Source organism: Coloeus monedula, assembly GCF_965178545.1.
Source record: "Coloeus monedula genome assembly, chromosome: Z".
Taxonomy (NCBI): Eukaryota; Metazoa; Chordata; class Aves; order Passeriformes; family Corvidae; genus Coloeus; species Coloeus monedula.
This window is the reverse complement of record NC_138822.1, coordinates 13,708,986-13,720,778: the sequence shown is the minus strand read 5'-3', so window position 1 is coordinate 13,720,778 and position 11,793 is coordinate 13,708,986. Positions and strand designations below refer to the sequence as shown.

The 11,793-nt window shown below is 42.6% G+C and overlaps 1 protein-coding gene across 1 annotated transcript in view; it reads left to right on the top strand.

Annotated features, from left to right (window-relative positions):
- Nucleotides 1–11,487: 11,487 nt before the first annotated feature.
- Nucleotides 11,488–11,793, top strand: part of HSD17B4 (hydroxysteroid 17-beta dehydrogenase 4) — a 64,262-nt gene continuing 63,956 nt past the window's right edge. Inside the window, exon 1 of the mRNA XM_082302150.1 lies at nt 11,488–11,607. Coding sequence (XP_082158276.1) covers nt 11,547–11,607 — 61 coding nt within the window. The 5' untranslated portion in view covers nt 11,488–11,546. The remainder of the gene's footprint in view (nt 11,608–11,793) is intronic.

Here is an 11,793-nt window from a genome sequence, read left to right as displayed (position 1 = left end):
CTTTACCAATTCTTCCTCCTGGGAGGAGAATAAAAAGGAACTTGACTTCTAGAAATTAAAGTTCTAGCTACAAATCCTGTTTGTAAATCATGTCCTGATTTTCCCAAAATAGCATAGTTTATAATGAATGGTAACAGTTACTGGAAGGAGGGGACAGTACCTTGTTTAGAACCATGTGTATTATACGCGTGTGCTGTGTAAAGCACAGAAGATTCTCTTTGGCCGTGACCTAGAATATTTTGATTGCTGAAATTTGAATTTTCTCTGGGATAAAAATTGCTGAAATAATCTTTGTACTTTGATAATTAACACCTACTTACATGTATATGAACCATGTATATTTTCAGGACCCAGGACCTTCTTATTGAGCTGCAGTACCCAGCCATTTACTTGTTACAAAAAAGTGAAAATTGCTCATGGAGATTTGATTATAAGCATGAAAACTTGACAGCCAAGAGAACCTGCATTTAGCTCACAACTGAGTTACATTCTTCTGAGATGCTGTAACAATGGTTCTTGTCTGGCATTCATTTTGAATTACAAAAAAGGGACTTCCATAAGTATGAAAGAAACCAGTTGTGTTGGGTTTCCAAACACCTACCATGTACTTCTGACATGACATAGCACTCGAGCTGTATATTTTTGCAGTAAATTTATTTTACCTGCAGCATACATAAATAGTAGCTTTAATTATGAAAATTCAGAAATAAACTGACAGCATTTTTCCTTGTAGTACGCTTGTATGAAGGCATTGACCCTCTAGCTGAAACTTGACATAGTCAGGATTTTAAAAAAGGTTACAGGGGTACTGTTAAATTATGGGTAGCATAATGCCATTATATATGGTAGAGAATTGATAATACTGTGTTTTTAAAGAGTAATAATTATTAATACATTAAAATCCAGTCATCATAGGTTCATTTTATAATAGGCTTTTAAATCTCAGTACCTTAACGTGTTACATATTTTTAACGTCTTTTCAACACTTAGTTAATATGTAAAGCCTAATGCCATCAAAATACAGGTTGAAGTTCTGGAAGTTAAAACTAATTTTATAGCCTTCTAGAGGCATTGAAAAATTTCTAAGTCAGACCTTGGATACCTTTTGCAATATGCAAACAAACATGATCTCATCCATACAATGAAAACAAAATTTAGGGAGGTTATCATGGCCATTTTGTGTGGGCCGCCTTAGAAGGAATTCACTGGAACTTTTGCCACCCCTTAATTATGTTTGTATGCACAGACAAACAAAACGAAACAATTGGGTAAATTACAAGTCTTATTTCTGGTCTTGAGTTCTCTTGAGATTTATCTCCATTTAGGAGGTACAGAGATCATCAGGAATCTGGAAGCTTTCAGCAACTGATGTGGGGTGATTTGGGTTTTGGGTTTGTTTTTTTTTTTTTTTCCCTAAAAGGAAAATATCAAATCATGTCTCTTCTAAAAAAAGATCCAACCCCACCCATAAATTCCTGTAAAACAATGGAGTGAGGAGATGGCCAATTGCTTTCTCATATCTCTCCCTAGTGAGATTACATTTTCCCAAGAAAATAGGGAACTGATTGTCATGGCAGTTGGCTTCAGTCACTTTCCAGCTCCTTCTAGCTGTAATGGCTATAATGTGACTATTTAAAGGTAAACTGGAATTCTGCATGTAGCTCTTAAAGGGAGCAGAATGTGCTCATTTTCAGGGTCTGGCAGAGAGAGACCCACACCACCTCATAGACAGAGAGGACAGCATTAAGAAAAGGATGGGTAAGTTGTATGTTGTATGGGCTTGGATGGTCTCTCTGTGATGAGCACTGGCTGTCTGGTGACCTGGTACCACAGCTTTCCTTTGCCTTTGCCTGCCCTTCTGAGCAGCTGAACTACTCTTAAGACAGATCAACTACTTTCCTACTGTTTTTACCTCAGGATTACATTACATTGTGTATGCATCTAAGGATGATCTAAGGATCTAAGGAGGATCTAAGAGTAGATAGACTACGTTACCTGCTTCACTTAATGAAAAAACACAAACACCACTTTCCTGTTTGGTTGGGTTTTTTCTAAGGGGGGGAGTGGTGGGTTTGCAATGTAACTTGATCTCTGAAAGAATAATCTACATCTTGATTTAGCTGTTAATACTGTTTTGGCTATAATCTGTACCCTCATCAGTGTAGTAAGCATTTAGCTGTGATTTCAATACATGTACTTCTGAGCCTTTTTTTTTTTTTTTCCAGAAGTGCTTTTGAATGTATTAGAGACGATATACTTCATACAAATGAGATGAAGATGCCTGTTTGCATATCCATTTGCAGAAAAACTTTGGTACAACTGCTCAACTGCTTTTTATTGAGATTTGGGCAGGTCATGCAACATTCATGGTTAAGTGGCAAACATCTGTGCTCTGGATAAAACAACTGTCAAAAGAGATTATAGTTGTCCAAAAAAGTTCTGTAATACCTTACTTCTATGTTTTTCACATAAATGAAACTTCTTTTGGGAAGGGAAAGTTTCCTATTTATCTTAAAACCAAATTGCTGTGCAAAACCACACTGTGGCTATTACTCAAAGTTTAGACTTAGTAATGTAGTTATTTCCAGTTTGTAAAAAAAAAAAGACACCAAAACCCAACAGAAGAAAACTTACATTTGGAAGAAGTTCTGACATAATTATGCATTCTAATTTTCTAATATTTTCATGCTGAATTTTGCATACTGCAGTTGAAATTATGTTACAACTTTGTAATTCATATTCACTATTAATATTATAGGTTAACGTGATTTTTTAATGTCTATAAAAAGAAAGGAATAGTATCTCCATACAGGCTATGTCAAAGACCTTTCTCAGTTACAATAGTGCTCTGTCTGTGTAACAAATCAAGATTTCTTATGTTTAAACTACAAATTACTGAAGTCGCCCCTCTTTTCTCAGTACTCAGTTTTATTATTTAGAGTTCTGTTTTCTGATTTTAAAGTTGAGATTTATGGGCAAGACATTCCTGAATCAATACCCACTTTTTCTTATGAGCTTGGGAAATACAGGTGCTGATGTACATCTTCTAACCATCTGTAAATTTCTACTTGCTAGCACAGCACCAGTTTCTGGAGAAACACCCCTTACGGCACTTCTTTCTACTAGCGAGCAAATTGAAAAGAGGCGTCTTATAACTTTGGGATATACCATAATTACACAGTATCAAACAAAGAAGCAGACTATAATGATTAAGAATAATGTAATTAAGAAGGTACTTTGCTTGCCCAGCTTTCGCAAGCAATCAAAACTTATTTGCTATTTGTTGTTCTCCCCTGTGGGAAAGTCTTGGTTTGGTAGGTGGAGGACAAAGGCGGAGCTTCCTACAGTTACTGTGATTTAGATTTAAATTACTTTTACATGTAAGGCCTTCCATTGTTTACTCTAAAAATCTTAGTAGTGGATTTTAAAATCACACTTTTCATTGGCTTCATGACAAATTAGTTCCTCTTTCAGTTTGTATTAAATATTTGGGTTTTAAATGTGCTTTTATTGTGCAAATAAATATGAGCTGAAACAAAATAGCAGCTGGCTTTGTGCATCATATCATGCTTCCTAGATACCTGGGGTTTTTTCCTTAGTCAGTAGGTGTTTTGTGTCCTATAAAGAAACTTAGTGGATATAATTCTGAAGGTTTTCATAAATTCAGGTCGCTCTAAGAGAAGAATTGTTAGCTTTTCACATACTTGTTCTCCGGTTTCGGCTAGCACCTCATGGCAACCCAGAGCTCTTCATTTGCAAGATATTTGTGGGACATTTTGAAGTACATTTTTTTAAGAATTCATTTATTGTTGATTGTTCTGGCCAAGCTGCAGCTAATGGTGGATGAAAAATGTTGTTACATTTAAGTTGTGTGAGGGTTTTCTAATACAGGGAGAATGGTGGTGCAGATGGAATAAGTCAGCTCAAGCAGGGCCCACATACCACCAACCCCTCTTCTTTTGTGTGCAAATATAAATGCACTAGTTATGCTCCATTACTGAACAGTGTTGAAAAACTACTTGGCTTTCTTGAGCAGGATTTACTCTTTTGTTTGGGGAATCTATTTCAGTAGCTGGGCTTGGCTAGGGTTCTGAGAAGAAAGTCCCCTGGCTGTTGATAGCCTACTGTTAATTAAGGGTTTCTGTGACATGAAAGGACAGCCTTTCCCCATTCCAGAAGCACTGAGCTGATGTCTTCAACTTACTTCACTGACTGGAATGGAGATACTGTGGTTTTTTGCTTTGTTTGTTAAGGGGTCAGTTTTATTTTTGTGGAGAGTCACAACTATGTATGATCTGCTAGGCCTACTAAGAGATTGCAGAAATAAAAGAGACAGAGGCTGACTGGTTTATTACCCCATGAGGCTTTGAGCCAGAGGGGGAATTAAGTGCATTGGTCCAGGGACATGACATGAGATCAGCTGTTACTTTCAAGAGAGCTGGTTCTGTATCTCAAGGATCTTGACAATTCAGCAACCGAAAAATTATCTCATCCTTGGAACTAAAGTGAGTCTCTTTGCCCAACTAAAGAGCTGTCTCACTTACTGGCTGCCTAACTTGATTGCAATGGTATGGACACTCCCAAAGGTACTTTTGCTGTGCCATCATATGAGAAACTATTAGGCAAAAGTGGAAAGAAAAGCTCAGCACTTTTCTGGGAGGAAGGGCTGTGATCAGACAAAGATCTCATTAAGTTTGCTTTGCCATCCACACTGTGATAAGGACTACTGCCTGCTGTAAGCACAGGCACAGGCATTTGACTTTGGCTAAGTAAGACATTTCCAGTGTATGTGATACCGCAATCTGCAATTTACCCCAAAGCTAGAACTGAGAGGCTCATGCTATAAAGTACGGAAATAGGGAAGGAGGCCCTTTGTAAAACAATATCAAAGAAAACTAGTCATTGCTACTGTTTGGAGCTGGGAGAACCTTGGCTGGGGCATTTTGACTTCTCATTTCTGATAGGAGAGCAAGTGCTGAAGAGGAGTACAATCAAGCTACAGGAAAGGCATTTATGTTGCTAGTTGGTTGACTGTTCTCCATCTTGCTTCTAGATAGAAGGCAATTCCATACTTCATGTATTCTTGACTAAAATGGTTCTTTACTTAGGTAGCGAAGGAATTCTCACCATGGAATAGAGACAATCTAAACCTGTGGAGTTTTGCTTTCATTTGCATTCTTGGGGTGTTTGGAATGGAAGCTGGCAGAGTGGGTATTTTCTGAGAGATGACAGGAACTCTGCTGTTAATCTGGGGGAAATGAATATATGTTGTCCACAGAGAAAACTTCTGTAAAATTGGGATTAAGAAATGTTAAATGTCCTTTGTGGCAGCTTGAGAGAAGAGGCCATTTTAGAAGGCACAGTTTAAAAGTACCTTACCTTTTGTGCACTTTGTGTTCATTACAGGAGCTGCCTGGATTTGTTCCTGTGAGGGTACTGCAACACGATGTATCAGACAACGAGGCCCGTGGAAAGAAATCTATATGGACAGATTCTTGATGGATGTTTCAGAGATGTTTATTTCTCCAGCCGCATGGCCGGGGCTCTGCCGAGGAACCCTCACAGTCTGGACTGAGGGTCCCTGCGCGCGCAGGGGAACACGAACCAACAACGGGGAACGAGGCTGAGCAGGGGCAGGGAAACACCGTGCCTCCCCTCAGGGCCCCTCTCCCAGGGCCCCATGGCAGGGGGGAAGGGCGTCAACATGGATTTACTGTACAAGCAGAACCTCTTGGAATTTTTAGCTGTTCTAAATCTCACTATGTCTTTTAATCCAGGAAGCAACTGCATCAAATCAGTTTTCTCAGGAGGCGTTTCAAGTCTTCCATCCATTCACTAAAGATTCAGCTCATGTGCAGAATTTGTTTACATGTAACTTGCTAGTAGTGCAAACATGCACCTGATTTCCACAGAATGTGACATATGGTTATTTGCCAGTCTTTCTACTTCTTGTTTTAGTTCTCGTTTTTTGTCCTTGTGGGTTTTTATTGTCTTTTTTTTTTTTTTTTTTTTTTCTTCAAGGGGACCAATTTAATGGATTTTTCATGAAGAATCATTTAGGATGAAATAGTGTGGTTGTGTTGTGGGAGTAACACCATAACCTTTTGCTGGCACCTCTCTAACATCTCACCATAGGATGCATTTTCAAAGCTGTAGATGTGCATAAGCAACTAGTTTCTGCTTCAAAAGTTTGTTCTTCTACTGTGTTACTTCATACCTGCTCAGCAGTCCACCGAGCCCTGACTGACCCAGAGCTTTGGTCTCCCTTAAATCCTAAGTCTCTGATGGAATCAAATGGAGAGCTTCCATAGCGCTCTGCTTGTGCCCCCTGCATGAATTTTCCACTTAATTGAGTGGTATGTGCAGCAAATGCCAAAATTAATGTTTCTTGCCAAAACAGGGATATGAGACCTCCTGTGATGTGTGTTGTTGACAACAGCTATAAAAATGTTTGCATTTACATTTGCAGTTGGTGCATAAGAATGTGTGCACTGTTAACTACGCAGTAGGCTGCTCCCCAACATCTCATCAGGAAAGCTGCCTTTCAAGTTTGGAGGGTAACAAACAATGGATTCAATGGCAAAAAAACCCCACTTACCACTTGCTGTAGGCTCACAGAAAAATAAAAGAAGACAAGAGAATGCAAGCTGGAAGGGAAATACTGCTATATGCTGCTCCTGCAGAGGAAAGGAATTAATAGAAATATTATGTTCAAACTATGAAGAATTCCTCAGTGGGGGTTTCTAAGTAGTTTTATCTAAACACTTTTACGGAGAGAGTAATTACTATGATGAGCCAGGCCATACAGTTAGTTTCTGTGAGATAAACATGTGACTAGCTCAGTGCTTAGAGCCCTCAATGACCAGCTCAGGGCCTGAGACCCCTCAATGACCTCTCTGCACTGGCAGCCAGAGAATGGCTGCAGAGAGAGAGAGAGGAAATGGGGAGGATGACCCCGCTGCAAGCAAAGTGTCTTTGGTCCCAGCAAAAAACATGGGTCTTCGAAACCTCAGGGACTTATAGAGCACCAGGGCTATGGGCAGGCACCATCTATTGGAGGCCATGCTTTTGCAGTATTCAGTGAAAGGTGCTACAGTTTTTAACATGGATTCAACATCTAGCTCCTGGCCACAGCAAGAAACGTCTCCCCCTTCAATCATGTTTGTAGAGAAGTCTTTGTTCCCAGTGAATAGGCCTCTGCAAATCTCCATGAGCAAAACCATTAAGCAAGCAAGTAAAGTGCTTGAAAATGATCTTTATAATCCAAAAAGATTTTTTAGCAATGTTAAAAAATACAGAATAAAAGCAAGTCAGTCAATTCTTTTATTCTCCCTGAATAAAAGTTTCTAAGGTGCTCACCATCTCCAGGAGCAGACAGTAGAAACCATTTCCGATGGGATTAAGGATCCCACAGTACCCGCAACACATGCAATCCCCTAGTTTATAAATGACTTAGAAAAAAAAAAGCCCAGCCCAATTATCTAACCTGTTAGTCAAAAGATGCTAGAACATACACCAAATTTGTTTCAGTGCACAGCATTAAAATTTACTGTTAATAAAAAGAACTAACCTGCTCTAGGCATTGAAGCATGACAGAAAAGAAACACCATCACAGTCAGTATTACCAGGTACTCTGTGGGTTTTTTGGCAAATATTTCCTAGTGAAAAATGTCTAATATGTCAGTATAAATGTTAATGACAAACATATGCTAGTCCACACTGCTCACTAAAAGACAAAATAAAGCAAATTTGCTCCTTCTTTTTGAACTCACTTATTTTGTTACCAGTTTCAACCAGTTTAAACCCTGTCTGGCTGAGTTTGGAATGTGGATATCCTGCTATTGCTCTCACACTCACTGAAAACTCTCTATGGCACCTGATCTTGATTTGTGGCTTGACACTTACTGTGTTCATGTTTCCACCTACCGTCACCTCACTTGGGTAAGCCTCATACCTTTTTTCAGACTGAAACAGAAATTTTCTGATACCTCTTCTGACTGCTAAGGAAACCCATCAAACACCTTTCCATCCTGAGTGGTTCTTTGTATTTTGCATCTTTTTAATACAGACAAGTTTCACTTTAAAAACATAAAATATAGAAGTGATGTACTGTTTCTCCAGTGCACTTTCTTTTGTGTTTTACAGGAAAACCCCCCAATCTGTTGAGGAAACTCCTAATTGTTTTGAAGTGTGAGCTCTCTCTTGATTCTAATCCCAGTCTATGCACAAAAATAAGGTAGCTCTAAAAGTTCCTGACTTGTTAACAAGGCCTGTTTATTCAGTATGTAAAGAACAAATTCTGCTATAGAAGTACCTCATGGACTGATTTTATTTGGGCCATATAACCACTAACTTCCAGGAAAATTCAAGAGTAAGCCCTGTCCTTGAATAGCCCTTTATCTATTAAAAACAGGACATGGAAGACTATGGAATGTGAAAGACTAGAGCTGAAATGGCTTCCTCAAGATCATGAAAGATCTGGTGCTGGACAGAACCAGCACTGAAAATGGACCAGGTTCTCTTAGGACTTGTTTATAGAAGTGCCCACAGATCTGAGCTGCTCTGGAGTGATACGGTTACATAGGAGATTATGCAAATAAAATTGGCACTGTAAGGATGACCACTCAGTCCTTGTGGGTATTTCCAGTCTTTACTAGACGCTGCTCTCACAGCATCTTGGAGCCTTCCCTTTCTTTTCCCAGGTGGGAGCCCAATCCCACACTGTAGCAACAATAAACAAAATATTGAGTGTTGAGGCTGAACCAAAGCTCACAGTTGTTAAGGCCTCAATCTGTTACTTCCTCAGGAAGAGCAATTGCAATCTGACTCACAGCTCTGCCCTCCTCCCCCCCCAGGAAAGAGCTTCCTCCTCCTGCCAAGCACAGCACAGCCAAACAACAATCAGCGATGTTCTCTCTGCAAAACACACCCAGTTGCACCGGGCCTCTCACTGCTGGGAAATTTGCTCTTCTATTGAGCTCCATTCAAATGACATAGACAAACTTCAGAAGTTTAATTAGTTGTGAGGCTATTTAGTGCTGCGGCAGAAAAACACACCTCCAGTGCAATGGGTTGTTTCTGTGCACATTCAACAATATTTCCCACACTTAAAAATTGTGATTTATTGTAGACTATTTATCTGATGCATGTTCCCTTGCCTGCCTCCAGAATGTTTATCTTCTGTAGTTTCCCTGTGGGTGTTACTGTGTATGTGGGCACTTGGGGCAGTCTTACCGTAGCACGAGCTCGCTCTAGTGCCCACAGTGTGAGTTGCAGCTGGAGCTTTCAAACCCCTGCAAGCCGAACCGTGTCATAAAACCGCAGACCATTCGTCTCTGTTCCTACTGTTTCTAAAGGAGTGAATACCACAGATGATTTGAGGTAAGGATTTATAATTTATTCTATTTTGGGAGCCTCCAAATAGCTGTGACTCAGGAAACTATCGCCTTTCTTTAGTGTAGACAATAAAGCATTTACAGCCAAGAAGATAACCGGGCAGCAAAACCAATTTTTTTTTCTATTAGCTCCAGAAATAATCCAAAGTTTACAAGAAAGTTTAATAATGAATTAAAGTTCATCTGTGCAGAGGGAATATGTAGATGATTTCCCCAAAAAATAATTCTGTGTGTTCCTTACAAAACCCTGTGTTCCCTGAGCACTCTCCAGATTTAAGCATTGTCCCTATGAAATGCCAGAACAATTACATTCTGAATAACACTGTCTCACACAATACCCGCAGTAATATAATGATTAAGCATGTGCATTCGTACTTAACTCACTGGCTGGTTCAACTAAACACAATGCACTCTGCTACTCTTTGTGCCTCACTCTGTTCCTCTGCTTCACCATGGGGTCACTCCCACAGGCTGCAGGTCTCCATGAACTGCTCCAGCATGGGTCCCTCCCACAGGGTGCATTCCTTCAAAACAGGCTGCTCCAGTCACCCACGGGGTCACAAGTCCTACCAGAAACCCTGCTCCAGTGTGGACCTCCAGGGGCTGCCTCACTATGGTCTTCTCTACGGGCTCTGGGGAATCTGTTCCTGCAGCTGGACCACCTGCTCTCCTGCTCCTTCACCGGCCTGGGCATCTGCAGGGCTGTTTCTTCCTCAGCTTCCCTGCTCTTTCACAAATGCAAAAGGGCGTTTTATATTTTCTTAAAAACGTTCCCAGAGAGGCACCACCAGCACCCTCTCTGAGGTGGGTCCTTTGGATCTGGTGGGAATGCTGTGCCTGGCACTGGCATCTCAGGCCTGTTCCCCATGGCCGCCCTGCAGCCCACGGGCACCTGCACCCAGCACCGCCCTCCGCACATGGGCGGCCAAAGAAAGGGCGGTGTACTGCACTTTAACTGCTCGATATAGAAAGTTCCCACAACCAGGGCTGAAAGCAGTGGTTTGGATAGGGAAATAGTACATAGAGCAAAAAAAAAAAAATTGCACACCATAAACTGTAGGGTTAATATAAAAGAAGTAACTGTGGTTTAGCTTCAAACGGAGGCGTGATGTCTTACACCAGGGCAGCCTGGTCTCACAACCCAGCCTGGCAACGGCCTCGTTGGACACGTGGGTATGTCTGACAGGACAGCCCGCTCCTTCCCACCTTTCACAACCTCTTCCCTTCCCTCCTCTGTCCTCTCCTCTGCATTGCTTCCTTCTCCTTTTCCCTTCCTTCCTCCATACTCCCCTCCATATCCCTTCCTTTCCCCTCCCCAACTCTTCCTTTCCCCTCTCCATCCCTTCTTCTCCTCTTCTCATCCCATTGTATTGTGTGGAAAATCCCCCATGAAAAGCCAGTGTCCATAAAGGAGACAGAGGAGTCCTCCAACTTTGTTTGAATAAAGGGAGCGAGTCCACCGGGGCACACGTCGGCGGGGTTTTCTCTCTCGAGGTTTCAGAGGGCGCAGCCTCCTTTCATCCTAAATTCCCGGCCGCATGTCACCCTCTTCCTTTCCCCACTGGCTGAGGTACTAGGAAGGTACAGCCTTCCCGAACCGCCTACCACATATCCCCCCTTGAACCTACTGTTTTACCCCAAAGTTCAGAAACTCAAGCTTGTGCAGACCCTTGTCTGTTTCGGGAGCCAGGCTGTCTGGGTTCTGTAGCAGACCTGCTGCCCAAAGTTACAAGAGACATTAAAACCCATTTCCAAGATGTTAACACCCATTCATACCTTTGCCAATCGAATTGTTTGTAAATACATCAGCACACATCTTCCCGATCACTTTTCCCTTCCCATCCTCTCCCTTTCTTTATCCCTTCCTCTCCTCATTCCATCCCATCATATCCCTTCCCTTACTTTCCACAACCCTTCCTCTCCCCTCCTTCCAGCCCTTCCATTCCCCATCCCTTTCTTTCCCCTTCCTTTCCCTTTCTCTTCCCATCCCGTCCCGTCCCACCGCACACTACAGTTCCCAGCGGGCTGCGGTGCTGGCGCATGCGCGGTGCCGGCGCGTCTCCCCGCCCCGTGGCGCTGGGAGGGCGGGGGCCAGGGCCGGGGCCGGGCAGTGGGGCCGAGCGGCGCAGCGGGGCCGGGTGGCGCGGAGCGATGGCGGCGGCGGGGTTGAGGTTCGACGGGCGGGTGGTGCTGGTGACCGGCGCCGGAGGAGGTGAGCGCTAGCCGGGGGTTCCTCACCCGCGGGAGGTGGCGGAGTTGCTCGGGGACAGCCCGGGCGGTGCGGGCTCCGCGCAGCCGCCGCTGTCCGCGGCCCTGGCAGGTGCCCCGGGGGCGGCCGGTCCGGTTTCGCGGGGAAAAGCGGGTTGTTGCCCTCAGAGAAGGGAAGCGGGGCTGTGGG